Raw genomic sequence first — 19,552 nt, forward strand, 5'->3', positions numbered from 1 at the left:
GACACTGGGGCACTATTCCCTCCCCGCTGAGCCCGACACTGGGGCACTATTCCCTCCCCGCTGAGCCCGACACTGGGGCACTATTCCCTCCCCGCTGAGCCCGACACTGGGGCACTATTCCCTCCCCGCTGAGCCCGACACTGGGGCACTATTCCCTCCCCGCTGAGCCCGACACTGGGGCACTATTCCCTCCCCGCTGTGCCCGACACTGGGGCACTATTCCTTCCCTTGACACCAGTGATGTGTCCATTTGCACCAATGATCACTGCGTCCATTTGTAGCCATATGTCCCTTGAACTTCACACTCGGAAGTTAAGGGTTCCTAAATGCCCTCCAATAAAAAAAAAAAATCTAATTTCTTCATCAGTTTAGGCCAATATGTATACGAACGATCGGCTAGTCCCTGCGGCTGCAGGACCCGCTGATTGTCTCCCACTGTGATTGGACACATCGGGTCGCCGCTTGCGCACGCCCAAGACCCCGAGGCAGAAACGCTGTACAGATACGTTGTTTTGCGGTCTGGAAGCAGATATATAGAAATGTTGATCAAATGTTACATTGTATACCTGGGACGTAAACATGTGTAGTGCCCTGTCTGATCTATAATAATATTGTACAATTATATAAACCGATTACATTGTATACAGAATTCACTTCCTGGAGGGTGAGATCCAATGTATAGAAACCGTGATAGAATGTTACATTGTATCCCTTCCCATCATTGTGTGATGTAAACATGTGTAGTGCCCAGTCTGATCTCCATATATTGGATGGTATAAAATGTATATATGCAGCAATCTCTGCACGTGTTTCCCACACCACATTGCAATCACATCATGTTTGCGATCTCTTGCAGGTGTCAATACAAAGTTAATGACACCCCAAAATGATTACAAATGCAGTGCGCCGGATCGCATGGTACAAAAGGGCCATACGATCCGGTTGCAGTGCAGCTCCAAAAAAAAATGACTGCACTTTTTTTTTTTTTTTTTTTTTTGTGATTTGAATTCATTCAAAACACATGGTTCACCACACTGAATCGAGTGCGACTTCCACAGGAATGTGGTGTGGTTCCTGCCATTCACATGCAGGGTTATAGTGTGAATCGGGGCTGAACTATAATGGCCCTTTCACGCAGCCACTCCAATCATTATTTCAGCCAGATCTCCTCATCAGATGATCCATTTATCCCTATGGACGCTTATCTCTAGGTCCAGTCCGGTCTGCTAAATAAAACAGAAGGGAATTGATAAGCTGCAATATGTTTGTGTTTTGGGCTTATAGTGATATTAAAGCTTTGTGTATTAAAAAAAAAAAAGTCATACTTGTTCAGCGCTGCAAAGATGCTGCTTGCAGGACCTTTATTTTTTTTTTTTTTTTTTTAACCGTCCTACTAGCGCACCGCTCCAGTATGAAAGCATTCAGGCTTTCACACTGGGGTTAGAGGAGGGACTCTGCAGGCGCTATGTAGGCACTATTTGTAGCAATATAGCGCCTGTAAAGCTCCTCAATGTGAAAGCAGCCTTAGTGGACTCTTTATTCTCAAAATGCAACTTTTTTTATGGCAAAAGAACGACCCTTCATGTTGGTTCACAAAACAAAAACCTAACCTAAAAGGAAGGGGAAAAACCAGCACAACACGTTCAGCTCTGCCAAACTGGGAGGCCGAGATATGTAATCTGCAGGAGGAATGTGCGAGAAGACAGGACTGGTACCAATGTAAAAACGCACACAAAGATGTCCAGCACAATGGATACCTTACCCCTGGTTTACTAAGGTCCTTGTAGGGGGTTGGTCGGATAAATAAGGGGTTCCTAGTGGTGATCTAAAAAAAAAAAGCTCACAGGCTGTGAGATGTGTAATTAGTCAATCGGATAGTATACAGTAAGCACAAAGCCTATGCTAGGGGGCCATGGGTCTGCTCATAGTGATATCGACCGGGTAATGTGTTTAGATCAATATAAAGGAACCTCATAAACTGTCACCATTAATTAGAAATAAATGGTTCATAAAAGCAAGAAGTTGTAAATCGAGGCAAAGCAAACAGCCGTCTGTACAGTGGTAAGTAGACAGACCTGGGTGGATTCTTTTTTTTTTTTTTTTTTTTAAAAGCCAGGTGCATGTGAAACGCACCCACAAAGCTCCACCCGGTGCCAAAAAAAGGGCACACACATAAAGAGTGAAACACAAAACGTGCAACAGGTGTAACACTGCCCTCTACTAGTAAGGACCTTACACTGATCCCCCGGGGCATTAGGCTCCAGGCGGGGACTGAGGTACTTTACTTGGTCCTTCTGGCCGAAGCCGACCCCTTTCTCTGGAAGGTCTGCCAAGACAGACCCACCTAAGTACTCGGTTGAGGCTCCCCCGAAGGGAGACCCCCCCAGAGAAAGGATGAACCAAGCCAGAAGGCCTATGTCCACCCAGCCCTGGATGGATGGGACCTTTTAACCCTCTCTTGGCCAAGAAGATGAGTTGTAGCGGGGGCTGTCTGGCTAATGGAATCCCAGAGAAGGAACCAGGAGCTGCATGCTAGTGAGAAATATATGGGACACCTGTGGAGGTGGTGTCTCGATGGAATAACAGAGGGGTAATCCTGCTGCTCACACAGTGTACCCAGAAGGGATGGATGGATGGATGGATGCATGCATGTGGACCAATTACTACAGCGGCGCCAGCCACCATCAAAGGGAGAGTCCATCTGTGGCACCTACTGACCCGGAAACAGCTGAGCAGCCTGCATGGGGAGCCACAAGGCAGACAGCCACGGGGGAGACGCTCACCACCACGATTGTCTAGTTGTGTCCATGGCAATGAGGAGTTTAAGGGCCACGCCAGTTTTTCACGTTTTGGATTTTTTTTTTTTGTAGCATAAACAATATGATTTTTGAAACTGTAGTAGAATCTATCAGAAACAGTGCGAAAAAAAAAAACGTACAGTGCATGTGCTTGTTAAAATGTAACTCCGGAATTAAAGGCAATGAAAAGAGAGCTTTCATTTAAATACAGTTGGGGGGGGGGGGGGGGTTGCAAAGGTCAAAAAATCTTTACATAACTTCTGGCAATCGACAAAAAAATGTACCATTTTATGATGTTCGTGATCGATTGTCAATAATCGGGGGGGGGGGGGGGTCTTGAATACAATGATGGTGCATCGCATGCATGTTTGACAGATCTTTATTAAATACTTTTTTCTTTTTTTTTCCAACCTGATCTTTAACCATGTATGGCCAGCCATACACTATTGCTGATGTCTGTATTTGAGGAGATGAGATGCATAGAGCAGCTTTAAGATTCTACACTTCTGTTTATATCTCCCCCATCCCTGAATGACTCGAATGACCAGTCAGTGGCAGCAGAGCGGGCATAGAATTGCCTCCGCTGAGGTCAATATGTGCCGCTGCCTACACATTGTTTACTTCTCCCTATGACCCTGACTTCACTAGGCAGAAGTTCATAGACTGTATCCTTTCACACGGTATGCATGTAAATGTTTGCACAAGTTTTTACATATGTACGGTTTAAAATTCGGTCAAAATTAGATTGTGGATGCAGATTTTTCTTGTTCTGGTTTACACAGCCAAACACTTTATGGATCTATGCAGCTATGTTATGGGCTCATAGTGTGTAATCCTGATGTGATCAGATCCTTATAAAACTGTATACAGTACAGATCGCAATGCAGCTTATTTTTTGCCCATGTGACTGAGCCCCTAGTATATCACTGTCGCTGTGTAATGTGAACATATGTAGTATACAGTTTGATGTACTGTATGTTATACAGTGTGGAATAGACCGGATTATCTTCTGTAGTACTTTACATGGGAGGAGCACAGGATCACTACAACTTGTAGTTTGCGTGGTTACCGCCTTATTACAAATGCTGCAAATTCCTCTCCTCTATTGCACCATAGGGCATGTTGCTAGTTTCCCATTTTACTGAATGGGCATAGAAACGGTGAGATAGTCTTTATATATTGGATACATGATGCCAGTTCTTCCAGTAGCTCTAAACCAGGGCTGTGCAATGTTTTGACCTTCCTGGGCCACATTGGATGAATGGTCTCGGGCCACACAAAAAATACACAAACTATAAGGAGAGCTGATTAGCGGAAAAAGTCGAGCAGAACACAAGATAAAGATCACTGATATAGATAATGTACCTATCTGTACTTTTTTTTTTAAAATTTTTTTTTTATTGTAGTACCCTCTACCACAAGGTAGGTGCTAGCATGGGTTGTTTTACTAGGTTTTTTCAGCACAGGCAAATTTAGGCAGGCTTATGCTGCTCGATAGGCCTATCTGTTTTGATCTGGGGGCTGGGAGTGGTTAGAGTAGCAGTGGGTGGGACCACCTGTGCTACAGTTTTGAGGCACCTCCCCTGCTTCCAGAGAGAATGTTCTGGAAGAGAAGGCTGGGCCCAGAGCTGGAGTGGCATGCAGCACATGTGGGAGCTCTGACCAATCCTTAACTGAATGGAATGCTAGACAGTTGCAGGAGCACACCCCCGTGTGTGTGTGTGTGTGTGTGTGTGTGTGTGTGTGTGGGGGGGGGGGGGGGTTTACCGATCGCAGGAGGAGGCCCGGGGAGAACTGTGAGGGAACATTGCCTTTATACTGTCATTGGCAATGTCTCTGTCACCACACAGTCAGTGGCAGGGAACTCCTGGGGCAAAGGGGCAGGAGAAGCTGTCAGAACGCAAGGTCCAGGAAAGTTCCTCATCAAGTACTCAGGGCTGGAAGGTTGGAAGGTCAGTGAGTGTTACCACAGTGGATGGCTGGAGGATGTGCCAGGGATTCTGTAAGGGAACTCTGCTTCTACATGATCACTAGCAGAGTCTTCATCATGCACATGGTGGATGGTGAGGAGTCCTGGACCAGAAAAGAGACTGTGGGGATGTGTGTCAAACCAGTGTGGCCGGGGAACACATGGTGTGCAAGTTGGACTGGCTGTGAGCAGTAGTCCATTTCCTAGAACATAGGCTTTAACCTACTAGGTCTCTGGGGAGAGGTTCTGCAGGCCTCAGGCCTAGTAGCAGCGAGTCACCAGAGCCAGTAGAGGGGCTTATTCAGAGCGAGTTCTTCATACCCATTAGAGGATGTGTTCTACCCTAATGTAATTAAAAGTTGTGCAGGAGGAAACCAAGTGCGCAAGGAGAAGCAAGTTTGGGCAGGTGGTGAAGAGAATGAAGACCATTACTTATACACGGTCAAAAGTGATGTTTCTGTCCCTCACATGGTGATGGATGGAGAACTCATAGTAACAGCAGTCTGCATAGAGATGCAGGGAGCAATAGTCTGCATATAGATGCAGGGAGCAATAGTCTGCATAGAGATGCAGGGAGCCATAGTCTGCATAGAGATGCAGAGGGAGTAACAGTCTGCAGGAGAAGATTTCTACTTGGTCAAGTTTTCACATTCTATCTTCAGGCTCTAAACAGATCAAAGTATATTGAAACCTGTAAATATGATGGCAATGATTAATTCTATGGGCATCCCATATCCCAATCTCTATCCAAGTTGTATCCCCCAATAAAACAACAAAAACCAAGCTTGCAAATGACTGTTCATTGTCTCTGGAAAGGATAAGTCTGGCAGTGGGGTGAATTGGCGGATTGTTTGTCAGGAGTGCTGTCACTATGGCTACATTATTGTAAAAGAGGGCAACATATGAGTGCGACATTTGACATGGTTTACCATAAATGAACACATCCATATCACAAATATAAGTTCTGCTGAAAACTGCAATAAGGCGTGGTTGTGAAGAGTGGGACATTTTTCTTTGGGAAGATTAAAACTTTTATAAAAGTCCAACTTCTTTGACTGCATTTTTACAAAAAAAATTCCCCAAAACATCTGCAAATTTGCAGGATGGACACCCCGGCTCTAAAGCCTTGTTTACACGTGCAGGGAGCGAGGGCAGATTGGGATGGAAAATGAATGCACTCAGGTGGAAGATGCACCCTTAAAGAGGAACTGCAGTTTGCTCACTTAATTTCTAATAAAAACATCTTTGCCACTCTGAAGCTTCCCTCCAGGCACTTCGCATAATATTTTATGTATAATGTGATTCTGTACTTGCCAAATATGGTGTGGACATCTCCCTCCGCTAAGTCTGGCTGCATCCATTTCAACTGTGGGCAGCTGAAGCTGCGGCCTGTTCACTTCCTGGATTTGCACAGACACACACCTCCAGCTCTCATTGGCCCTCTTATGACTCATCCCCCACCCCTCTCTTCCTGGCAAACTCTCAGAGAACGGTGCATGATGTCATAAGCCTAGGCTTTTTACCAGCCAAACAGGAAGTTGGCTGTATAAGGTATTTACTGGCAGAAAAAAATGTTTTACTATCCAAAGTTAAAACAAGGAGGGCAGAATATTTAATAGATGAAAATTTGAAAAAAATTACTGAAGGCCTGCTTTAAGCTGCAAAGGCAGCAGACGGGGGCGTACACATGCAGGTGACATGGCAAAGTTTTCCCCTAATGTCATATTCAGCAGGTGGTACCACCTGTCAAATGTAACTCATTCAGCTGTGTTGTGGGATAGTTGCAGCACGGTGGTGCAGGGTTTTATGGATTAAAGGCAACAGAATGCCTCCTCACTGCATGTTAAATGCCCTCTGACAAGCAATTCACCGTAGATTGTCTTCAGCAGGGACAGCCAGTGTAAATGAGCCTTAAGAATGTTGGTTGATTTATTAATTTATTGTATTTTTCTTTTAGGAGTTGTCTGGTTGCATACAAGACGTACAGGGGAGTCTGTGCAAAGACGTGAGGATGGAGGACTACCGGAGCCTCAGTTCTCCAGGTGAGAAAACAGATCTTTCTTGAAAATGTGAAATTGCGCACACGCAATGCATGTTGGTACTTTTTCATCCAGTATATTTTTGGAGGTTGAGTAAATTTTAAAGCAAAGTTTTCTTTGAAGTCGCTGCAACTTTAAGTCAAGTATATATGACTGGTTATCCTTGGGAAACATGGAAGACGACTTGTCATGCAACTTTGACGTCCAAAGTTGCATAACAAGTCGCACAAGTGTGAATGGTGCCTTAAAGAGGAACCTCATTCTAAAATAAATAAATTAAAGTCAACAGCTACAAATACTGCTGGCTTTTAATATATACGCACTTACCAGTCCAGGGATCCAACGCTGTCCTCACCTGGGTCAGTTTTTCGCCAGTCTCTGGGTCCCTGGCTCGGCCATCTTGACATTTGGAAGCCAGGTGTGACTTGCTGGTTGCGAGCGAGGAGGTGGGGGGGGCAAGCTTTTGAGTGGGAGCGGGTACTTGCCAGAAATGGATAACTGCTCCCAGAAAAAAAAAAATCCCAATATATGCAAAGGAGGCGGTTCAGCAGAACTTCCCTTTTCAGGTTAAGTTTTTTGCTTTAGGACTTTGATTGAAGCATGCAGCTGGAGAGCAAGGAGGCACTAAAGGTTATCATAATTCAACTTCAATTTTTTAGACATCCCTACAACGTCTGCTCCTGATGAGTGACAGTCATGAAACGCGTCGCGCTATAGATGCTACAATCATGGTTATACATCCAGTTGTTTGAACCAACAATGCTGCTACCTTATGTTTACAGTCAGTGACTATTTTATCACTACTGTATGGGACGTCGTATACAATTGTATCTTATCTTTACGTATTTATATTGCATATTATAAATTATGGGACACAACTTTAGATGGCTTGCAGGTCTCAATGTATCTCTGTTCCAGTAATGTATTGTATTGTATGTTGTATTTATGGAATATAATGAATTTTGATAACCTTTAGTGCCTCCTTGCTCTCCAGCTGCGTGCTTCACTCAAAGTCCTAAACCCTTTTCTCTCTTTTTGCTGCGCAAAAGCCGGGATGGAAGTACCTCTGATTTCTACTTCAGAGGCCTCATTTAAAGTCCCAAACTATTTTCCTTTTCAAGTTTTTTTGCTTTAACCTTTTGCTAACCACCATCACTTTCCACAGGTCCATATTTTCCTAGTTCTACATTTGCTATGGCTGTCTGCCGCCTGTCTCTTCTCACTCATGTCTGCACATGCACAGTAGACCAACATAAACTTTCATTAGGTCATGTCATAAGCAGTTTCTTGTCAGAAGAAAGCCCATAGAAGAGAAGAAGCAGCTGTGAGGTTGGCTCTGGGACTTGGGCACGTGTCCTCGTAGCTAGAGCCTTCCACTTAGCACTTCCATTGCACAGGCCTGCTAGCCAAAAGTAATCAGTCATCTAGTAATTTTTACTCCTGCAGCAGTGGGGCTCCTCTGTTTGAATCTTAACCTAGACACTATCTGCATGGAGTTTGTACGTTCTCTCTGTGCTTGTTTGGGTTTCCTTCCACTCTCCAATTACATGCTGGTAAGTTAATTGGCTCCCGTCTAAAAATGGCCCAGGTATCTGTGTGCATGTGAGAATAGGGAGTTTGGATTGTAAGCTTCTTGAGTGCAGTGACTGATGTAAATGGATAGTATGTATTAGAGGTGCACCGAATAGAAATCTTGGTACCAAAAATGCATATTCATTTAAAGCGGAGGTCCACCCTAAAATGGACCTTCCGCTCATTGGAATCCTCCCCCCCTCCGGCGCCACAATTGGCACCTTTCAGGGGGGAGGGGGGTGCAGTTACCTGGATAATCCAGGTAACTGCACCCACTTCCGGGATAGCTCTCTGCGGAAAGGGGCGTAGATTACGCCCCTTTCCGCAAGTGCCCACCCCCTTCCGCAAGTGCCCCGCTGCCTGCTGGGAAACACACACAGATCCCAGAGGCAGCGGGGACCGTCCTTATTGCGCGGCTCGCGCATGCGCAGTAGGGAACCGGGAAATGAAGCCGAAAGGCTCCATTTCCTGATTCCCATACCCAAGATGGCGGCGGCAGCACCCGAGTGACGATCTAAAGATCGGCTTCGGGTGCCGACATCGCGGGCGCGCTGGACAGGTAAGTGTCACTATTTTAAAAGTCAGCAGCTGCAGTATTTGTAGCTGCTGGCTTTTAAAAAAAAAAAAAAAAAAAAGCGCGGAGTCCCGGCGGACTCCCGCTTTAAATTTATGATACAAATTTTATATATTATATATAAACATTTTATTTATAAATTATGATATTTGAATATGAATTTAAACTAATATGAATTTGTTAACCATTATCAGGCCCTTTGTTGCAAAAAAAGCTAAAGAAAAACGCATCCCTTTAAATTCTGTCTGTCTTCACACTGGTCTGTTGCGCTTCCTTTGTGGCGTTAAAAATCCTGCTTGCTACATTTTGGTCAGTAAAAAAAAAATGCACCTTCCCATGGAGATTTATTGAGAACGTATCATGACCTATGAAAAACGCACAATAAAATTGTGTGCGTTTTCCGCACCTTTTTTCCTCTGAAAGTTAAAGCGGAGTTCCGACGTTTATTTTTTATTTTTTTCTAAATACTCAAATGCTGCAGCTGCTTTTAAAATATGGACACTTACCTGTCCAGGGTGCCCGCAATGTCGGAGCCCGAAGCTGATCTATTCCTTGACTGTTGGGTGTTGCTACCGCCATCCTCGGTAAGGGAATCGGGAAGTGAAGCCTTGCGGCTTCACTTCCTGGCTCCCTACTGCACATGCACGACTTGCGCTGCGCTATCCCACTGGTCCTTGCTGTTTTCTGGGACCCATGTCTCTCCCAGAATACAGTGTGGAGGGGGGGGGGGGGAGTGGCGTAGATACCCGTGGATGGCTTGGGTATCTATACCTGGAAGTGGGAGCAAAATACCTCTGTTAGACAGGTATGTGCTCCTCTCCCTCCCCCCTGAAAGGTGCCAAATGTGACAGTGGAGGGGGCAGGAAATAGGAAAAGCAGAAGTTCCATTTTTGTGTGGCACTCTGCTTTAATCCTAAAATGATCTGATTGTGAAATATTGGCTAGTTGATGTAGTAACCATTACCAAATTCTGTACCTCATCCCACTTGTTTGCCCTGATTGTGTCTCAAGCGGTTTTGATGGGAGACCACCCTAGTAGACATGCAGTCAGAAATAACAAATGGGCTTTAATGCTTATAAGGCGGCATATCTTTTCTATCATGAGACTGCTGTGATTGGCTCGATCGATCATAAGTACCTGTTGGTAACAGCTCGATCAGTGTGCTGGGAGCTTGTAGCGAGCACACTCGCTCACCATACAACCTCAGGCCGCCATAGACACACACCCACCCCCATTCATGCATCCAGCTCCCTAACCCACATGCAGGGCGCCGGACGCATGGATTCCAATCTTCTTTTAAAAAAAACGTGATTACAGCCAGAGGCTCTAATGGGCTTCAAAAAAGGGTGAGCTCTGCGTCCCGAGCCGGCCCAGTTGTGTGACAATAGCAATTGAATATTTGCTATTGTCACACTGACGCTCCTCCCAGCCAAACAGGAAGCTAGTCCTGATTGGCCTAAGAGGAAGAGGTAGGTGACGCCCTGTGGAAGGCATCACCCGGAGGGAAGGGCTGCCCATGTCATAGATTGTACCGGACTGCGGGGTGGCTTTGAATACACTACTTTTCCGACCCCAAAAAAAACTTACCACCATGTCGCCACTAGACACATATATGGCAGCTTGGTGTTGTAATCATCTCTGCTTGCTGCCTCATATATATGTTACATGGTTGGCAAGAGGTTAAATATGGCTGATTGATTGTTTTTGCTTAGAATTCTTTAAGTGAGGGAAGCATTGGTGTACAAGTACTTACCTTTTACAATATGCAGGTCATGGGAATTCAGATTCGGAGATCGTTGTGACTATTGATGATGATGACGACGACGACGATGATGATGAAGATGAAGATTATGCCGAACATAAACTTTTGGCTTGTAAAACAGAAGTCAAACTTGAAGGTCAGTAGCACAAGGGGAAGATCCGGGACTTCTATGTAGAACATATAAATGCTTGGTGAAGCTTGCAGCAATCAGTGAGCTGCTTGTGATACAGAAATCTGTCTGCTGGCTAGAAACTTCCCAAGTGATCTTTTCAAAGTGACCATTGTCCTGTTTATCTTCTAAATAAGATTAAAATTGTATTTTTCAGTTTTATATGGAATGAGAAAAGGTTTGAACCTCTGTCAGGTTTTTACTGATATCTGGACTCCATTGGAGGAAATCTTGTCCTGTTGACAGCTATTACCAGACTGGAAGTGAGGGGAAATCAAATCAACATCAGGGACACAGAAATCAAAATCTAACAGGGGTTCCAGCCTTCCCTACTCTAAAAAACAAAACAAAAAAACACATTTTTATTTTTGCCTGTGGAGTTTTGTCACTTCCTGTCTGGTAATACATTGTCAGCAGGACAAGAACTAGGAGGGGGAAAACGTTCTTATTCCTGAATAGTAGTAAAAAACTGATGATTTTGAATCCTTTTTTACCCAATCCAAAACCCAGGGAAAAAAAACTTTGGTTTGACTTAGAGGAACTTTATATATATATTTTTTTATCAAGTTGGGTAAAGAAAGAAACACATTCCACACTGATAATTATGCTATCCAAATTAGTGTGTACTGTAAATTGCCTTCAGCATTGCTCCTGTTTCTTCTTTCTGGAGGCTGCTATTTTGCTGAAGCCCAGAGCCCCTGAGCCACAGTAAATCATATAGTGGAACTAAACCAATCAATTTAAAGTTTCAAAATTTAGAGTTCCAACCCCCGCACCAAAAAAATTAAGTCAGCAGCTACACTTACTGTAGCTGCTGACATTTAATAGTAGGACACTTACCTTTAGTGGAATCCAGTGATGTTGGCACCCAGTCGATGTTTCCATCGGGTGTTGCCGCTTCCATTCGTGGTAAGGGAAATCGGCAGTGAAGCTTTTAGGCGTCACAGCCGGTTTCCTACTGCAAATGCGTGAAAGGTTCCAAATTTTGCACTGGGGGGGATAAGCGGAGCTTCCACTTTTGGGTGGACCTCCCACTTTTAATGGTTTAAAAAAAAAAAAAAAGTTACCTAAAATGCTAGGATTGCTAACTGTCGCATTTGCTGGTGTCCTCAAACAAACTGTCAAATGGCTGGTGTCATAACTGATCACATGTGCAGCACCATGGCAGTTGCAGGTCAAACAGAAACTGCTTCCTTTTCTGTAAAGGGTAGGATGGTTTAAATCTGCTTAAGGCTGGGTTCACATTGCAGCGATGCGGGAACGCCGCGAATCCGCTGCGGGTTCCCGCATCGCATACCTCCCGGCGGCAGTTCACACTGCCCTATGCGAACTGCTGGGAGTGTCAGTGAAACGTTAATGACACCCCCAGATCAGTTTGCATATCACAGTGCGATCTGCAAACTCGGACAGGAATCGGATCGCATGGTGTGAACACCAATGCGATCCGATTCTGCTGCGGACCAAAAAAAGGGTCCTGTGCGAATTTGGGGTCGGTGCGATGCGAATTCAGCCATACTATCTGTATGGCTGAACTCGCATCACCCAGATATCGGATGTGATTTTCACTGCAGTGCGGTGCGAATCACATCCGTTCTCATAAACCGCTGCAGTGTGAACCCAGCCTTAAAGTGGTAGTAAACTCTGTACTACCACTTGTACCTACAGGTAAGCCTTTAATAAGGCTTGCCTGTAGGTACTGTGAATATCTGCTAAACTCCAAGTCACTGTTTGCAGTGGGGGTGCTTTTCTTCTACAAAGTACACACAACAGGCTCTCCCTTTTTATTTTTTATTTTTTTTTCCTTCACATAACTAGAGGGCTGGTACATATTGCAGTGCACGGGAAGCAATGCAGTATATATATTTTTTTTTTGTCTGAGTATTAAAAGATTTGGATATTTAAAAAAACAAAAACTAGTGTGAAAGAAAATTTCATATTTTAGATGTCTCTCTTTTCAGGTGACAAATGGACACACAGCCAAAACCACAAGAATACGGTAACCAGCGCCAGTGTTCCACGTACGGTCCCAAATGCTGTATCCAGCTCCAGTGTTCCACGTGCGGTCCCAAATGCTGTATCCAGCTCCAGTGTTCCACGTGCGGTCCCAAATGCTGTATCCAGCGCCAAAGCTCAACATGCGGTCCCAAATGCTGTGTCCAGCGCCAAAGCTCCACATGTGGTCCCACAGACTAAATCCAACAGCACTGAGCCAGATGGTATGAACCATTAACTGTTTTACATAAACGACTTCTGATTTATCTATGAATCGGTTGTGTCTGCAGTATACATATAATTGTATCTATCTGTATCATAAATTTCTTGACAAACCAGTTGAAGGTCCAACAGAATATTTGGCCGGTACATATTTCTGTCCCATACTGAATCTACAGTACAGTAAACTTCCAATGAACACAGTGGTGCTGCTGAACAGTTACTGCATCTCATAGGCTGCACTCATTGTTTGGCCGATAAATTTCCACCCAGAGCACTTGATTTTTAAATCTACTTTGTCAAACCAGATGGTGCCACCCAATCATTTCTACAAGAAAACCAGTCGCCAGTTGAACATTGGTGGGGCACTTACAAGCTCTGCCCGCTGCCTTACTCTCTTGTGTTTATGCAATAGAAAAAGTCATGACACAAATCTCCAGAATGGCTCTCATTTTCCTCCCTATGCACAAAATCTTATGACCAATAGCCTGGTCAGCTGAAGCTGTTTGCAAACAACATTGATAACATATATATATATATATATATATATATATATATATATATATATATATATATATTATACTGTTACTGATTAAAATTTTCATGAGCGATTCATTTTTTTCATCGACTAATTTCGATTAATAATAACGCACATACAAATCCAACTACTTTTAGCTGCTCTCCTTGCGTTGCAACTCTGCATTAGTCAGTGGTAAATGTGGTATACACTATATACAATCACCCGACACAAGTTGGTTTCCACAATCCATGACTTAACTTCACAGTTCACACAAATACGTTTTAAATTCAAACTGTAGCACTGACAGTTTATGTAAGTAATTTTTTTTTAATTACATTTTAAGAAAAATGTAGAAATTTGGTTTAACTTTAATTATAAAACGTATCTAGTATATTGACTGTCAGTCACTTTATAGTAGACAAGTAGGCATCACTTTAACCAGTCACGTAGACATACCAGGGTGTTTACATTTTTTGTTTTTACTTATATTCACATACATTTGCTCATTGTTCATATATGAAAAAATGCAGCATACTGTTCCTTTAGTTTATTGGATTTTACAGTAAGCCTCGGTTTCAGTCCATAGGGGGCACCCGGGCGACGCCCCCCGGTAGTCACCAAAAACAAAAGTCCTTTAACAAAGTGCACTGTGTTCGGGTGCCGGACAACGTGGCACTATGGAAAACGCCATGTCAATGCAATCACGAGATTTCAAACGTGGCGCTTCATTTGAAGGATTTTTACTGTTTTTTTTTATTTTTTGCTTATTCACATTTTAAAGCACAACTGTATGTTTCTTTTTTACAACAATGTTAAAAACGGAGGTTATCAAATTTGCCTACACTTAGCTCACTGAATGATCCCACTTAACTACATCCATATTTACGATCGCTGTCCGGTGACGTCATCTGACTCCTCCCCCCTTCCCTTCGTTAGCAGACGGAGGCACTCGGGGAGGGGGGGGGGGGGGGAGTCCGGTGACCTCGATGTCTGTGACGTCACATGATCTCCAACGGAACTCCCCGAAGACCCGGAAGCCGGTGGAGAGGGGAGTACCGATCAAAAGAATTTTGATTGATCAAAAAAATTAACAATTAATCAAGGAATTGATCTTTTATTTTCCCAGCCCTAATATATTAATAGATCAAATACACTTTGAAGACAAAAGTCTGTTTTGGTGAGGCAGTTTACAAATTCATCTAAGGGGTCACATAGAGATGGGCTCGGCGTGTTTGGGATCCCACCTGCCTGATCCTCCCTGGAAGCCGGCACTGCACACTACTAATCACAGGAACGGAGACCTTTCCCCATGTGTGCAGCTGCGAACCGCAAAATGTCTCCGTGCCTGCGACTTGCCGTGTCCGCTTCTTAGCGGGATCAGGAAGGTGGGTTCCTGAACATGCCTGAGCCCATTCCTAGTGTCACAGGAGAAAAAGTAATACTTTTCACAATGGAAGGTTTCTGAATCCCCTTCTTTGGGGGATTCTACCTTCTCAAAAGAAAGTCCCTGTCCTCGGACTTCATTCTCAAACTCAAAACTTAATCCTTAAGATCAGAGACCCCCCTCAGCGAGATTCTCTGTGACCGTTCTAAGCCTCATTGTAGGCTGATTTGAGGCTGTGCCTTCACTCAATTCCATTCAAGGCCTCTTTAGCGCAACATCTTTTTGAACTGGAATCGGCTTTCTCCTTCTCTCAACCTCACTATAGCCACGTAGGATACTCCCTAGCATGGTGGACTTCCAATCCAGCCTTGACAATAGGGGAAGTAATTTATCAGCGTGATAAAACGGACTTTGAATCATTGAACTTCACTTCTTGAGGCTCACCCAATCAGGGAACAATCAGACAATGCCGTGGCTGTGGCCTATACCCCTAGAAGTAAACCTAATCATCTCTTGGGTATAGAAACGATGTCCGTTCCTCTCTGCTGTTCACATTCCAGGAGTGGGCACTTAGAAAGCAGATAACATTAGTCACCACCGCCTGGACCAAGGGGAATGGACCTTTCATCTCAACATCATCAATCTCATATGTCAGAAATGTGATGTGGACATCCTGGCTTCCAAGTACAACATGAAGTTAACCCTGTTAGTAACCAGGTCCAAGGATCCTCTAGCACTGGCTTCAGATGTTCTGATAATTTCCTAGACCTTGTTCCAGTTCATGCCTAGCATTTGGCACACGGTTGCAGCATGGCCCTGTTAACCCACTTCTATTACATGCTCCCATCCTCTGCACCATTATAAAAAGTTTTCCTGTGCCTGTGTTCTGTAAAAAAAACAAAAAAAAAAACTGATTGTACCTATATGAGCTGCGCTCCAGGCACTCCCGCTGACGTTAGCCGGGGAGGAGGGGTAGAGAGGAGAGACAGAGTGCTGAGCTGCCGTCAATCAGTTGAGCGGCTGGAGCGGAGCTCATACATGTACAATCGTGCAGTTTTTTTTTTTTTTTTTTTTTACAGAACACAGGGACAATTTATTATAATGGTGCAGAGTGGATGAGACCATGTAGTAGAAAATATGAGAATAGTTAGAGCAGCAGGAGTGGGGGGAGGGCGGTGTGTGGGCACATTGTATGGGCATAGACTGGCAGAGAGGGGAGAGGAGGACACAGGAGACCGATAGCAGGCTGCGGATGACGGAGGCACTTTTGGTCCCTTGAAAAAAAAAAGGGGGGGGAGGGTGGCTATTCTTAAGAGCTGTAATTCTTAAACCCTTCCGATTTGGATGTACATACTCTCAAATTAAACCTGAGCGTGTGCACTTTTAGCTCCTATCCATTATATAACTATAGCTTGAATATGTTTTTTGGTAAATACCTGAAAAAAACTAAAATTGTGCCTGTGTCCAAATATATATATATATATATATATATATATATATATATATATATATATATATATATATATATATATATATATATATATATATATATATATATATACCGTATATACTCGAGTATAGGCCGACCCGAATATAAGCCGAGGCCCCCAATTTACCCCCAAAAAAACTGGCAAACTTATTGACTCGTGTATAAGCCGAGGGTGAGACATGCCTGTCCATCCCTGTGTGTGTGTCCGTCCATCCCTGTGTGTCCGTCCATCCCTGTGTGTCCGTCCATCCCTGTGTGTCCGTCCATCCATCCATCCCTGTGTGTGTGTGTCCATCCATCCATCCATCCCTGTGTGTGTGTGTCTCCATCCATCCATCCATCCATCCCTGTGTGTGTGTGTCTCCATCCATCCATCCATCCATCCCTGTGTGTGTCTCCATCCATGTGTGTGTGTGTGTGTGTGTGTGTGTGTCCAGCCTACCTTTGTCCCGAGCCTCCGTCCCGTGCCTTGCCTCCTTGCCTCCGTTCCGTCCCGTGCCGTGCCTTGCCTCCTTGCATCCGTCCCGTCCCGTGTCGTGCCTTGCCTTGCCTTGCCTTGCCCCCGTCCCGTCCCGTCCTGTGCCGTGCCGTCCCGTGCCCTCTTCGTCGGCGGCCATTGTAAAGTTCAAAAGCTGCGCCGCCGCCTTCGCCTGTGATAGGCGGAACACTGAATTTCCCAGCAGCCTGTGTTCCGCCTATCACAGACGTCGTATCATCCTCGTCCGTAGTACGAGGATGATACGATGTCCGTGATAGGCGGAACACAGGCTGCTGGGAAATTCAGTGTTCCGCCTATCACAGGCGAAGGCGGAGCCGGAGGCGCGGCTTTTGAATAGAATGGCCGCTGTCTGTCTGCTCGACACGCTGATCGAGCGGGCAGACAGCGATGACTCGAGTATAAGCCGAGGGGGGCACTTTCAGCCTCAAAAAAGAGGCTGAAAATCTCGGCTTATACTCGAGTATATACGGTATATATATATATATATATATATCTATATATATATATATATATATATATCTCTAATTAGCATTCACAATCAAATAAAATTAACACAAGTGATGTCTGCTGATGACGAAACGCATTAGGCGGGACCTAGCGTATGACGCAAGCACACTACTAGCCGCGGTCATTTTGATTGCATTGTTTGGAAGCTTCTTTTTATTCGATGTTTGCCATGGATATAATTATGAAATATGTTTACATGACCTCATTATAATTTGAGGGTCCACCTGGCTCTGGGAAGGAGACTTGCCGGAAATACAGTGGTGTTGTGTGCACTTCTTATCGCACTGAAGCTGATGTGGGGCTTTCATCGAACCTTCCAATATTCATCAAATGTACTTTTACCTATCACTTTAGTGTTCATTTTATTTGATATTTATGATTAGCGCTGCATATCAGGACTTCTTAATTTTTATATTTGTAATCGGCACATTTTTTTCTGGCTGCTATTCTATTTATTTATATATTTTTTGATTTAATTCCTGGTAGCATGGGAGATCTGTGGTTTTTTTAGACATGTATTTTATTAGGTGTGTTCACCAAAGCATTGACATATATTGAAGTACAAACTCACTGCAGCCATTCACTTTTTTATGGCTCTGCATGTGCCATCTGTGGCTTCCTGGGTGGGTATAAATGATGGCATTATACACTTTTGCATTAACCTCTCCCTGTTCACGTGTATGAGGCCTAAAGAGGAAAATGTGGTACCATTCTATTTGGCTATACAGTGAATGGAAAAAAAAGTATTTGATCCTCCTGCTAATTTTGTACGTTTGCCCACTGACAAAGAAATGATCAGTCTAGAATTCTAATTGCAAAAAATAAGTAGAAAACTGCGCCCATTTGTTCTCATACAAGCGCTTAATGGATTGAGCAAAAAAATTAAACCCTAAAATGCCTAAATAGCAATATCCTGTGGCCAATTAAGGCAAAAGTGTGTGTGTGTGTGTGTGTGTGTGTGTGTGTGTGTGTGTGTGTGTGTGTGTGTATGTATGTATGTATGTATGTATGTGTGCCATGCAGTGAAATCAGAAAAGTGCATAATGTATAGCAGTAATAGTCCATGAGATAATCTAAAGGCAAGTGTAATTGGTAGACTGTCACCAACACCACCACACATGAAGAGGCAGGGGCGTACGCGCATCCCACTCTAAATTAAACTCTTACCGAATAGGATAAGATAATAAGCAGATAAATGACACTTGTCTAAAATCCTTTCTTAATCAACTACATCTGAGGGCGCCCTCAGATGTCGATGATGAAACGCGTGAGTGTGTGGCTTAACGACGTCTATCAGTAATCTCAGTACGCCCCTCGGAGACACGGATTTCACTACCGCCGGAAAGACATCTTATTGTGGTAGGAGACGCTGTACGATTCCCGTTCATGCAGGCTCATAAAACCTTGTATGATGCTATGCTTTTTGATTTTGTGATTGTTGTAAGTGCAAGACATAAAGGAAATCAATGGTTTTAACAGGATTACTCTCTGGATTGTGTGTTATTTTTTTTTTTTTTTTTTCCCCCTTTCTTTATGATTTGAAACAAGCATATTGCTCGTACATGGTCCTGGGAGATTGGATAGGGAAGGATTTTAGACAAGTGTCATTTATCTGCTTATTATCTTCGCCTATTCGGTAAGCGTTTAATTCAGAGGGGGATGCGAGTACACCCCTGCCTCTTCACGTGTGGTGGTGTTGGTGACAGTCTACCATCCTACAAGCAGGAATTATCCTTCCCTTTTATTATCTTATACTGCTATATATTATGGACATTTATGCACTTTTCTGATTTCACTGCATGATTATTTTATATATACGTACACATACTTTTTTCTGGTATTTTAAATGGGAGAATGGAGGAATGGGAGAAAATCCCTCCTGAAATGCGTGCAAACCTGGTCACCAACTACAAGAAACATCTGACCGCTGCGATTTGCCAACAAGGGTTTTGCCCCCCCCCCCCCCCCAGTACCAAGTCATGTTTTGCGAATGGGTCAGATGCTCATTTCACTCATTAAAATGCAAATCGATGTATTATTATTATTTTTTATTTTTTT

At 43.9% G+C, this 19,552-nt stretch overlaps 1 protein-coding gene across 1 annotated transcript in view; it reads left to right on the forward strand.

Moving 5' to 3' along the window:
* Positions 1 to 19,552, forward strand: part of LOC143984248 (uncharacterized) — a 104,830-nt gene that overhangs the window by 79,668 nt on the left and 5,610 nt on the right. The window contains exons 13-15 of the mRNA XM_077484537.1: positions 6,725 to 6,809; positions 10,723 to 10,851; positions 12,843 to 13,100. Coding sequence (XP_077340663.1) covers positions 6,725 to 6,809; positions 10,723 to 10,851; positions 12,843 to 13,100 — 472 coding nt within the window. The remainder of the gene's footprint in view (positions 1 to 6,724; positions 6,810 to 10,722; positions 10,852 to 12,842; positions 13,101 to 19,552) is intronic.

The sequence above is a fragment of the Lithobates pipiens genome, unplaced genomic scaffold, assembly GCF_037356315.1.
Source record: "Lithobates pipiens isolate NorthernLeopardFrog02 unplaced genomic scaffold, aLitPip1_a1.2 Scaffold_1, whole genome shotgun sequence".
NCBI classification, from domain to species: Eukaryota; Metazoa; Chordata; class Amphibia; order Anura; family Ranidae; genus Lithobates; species Lithobates pipiens.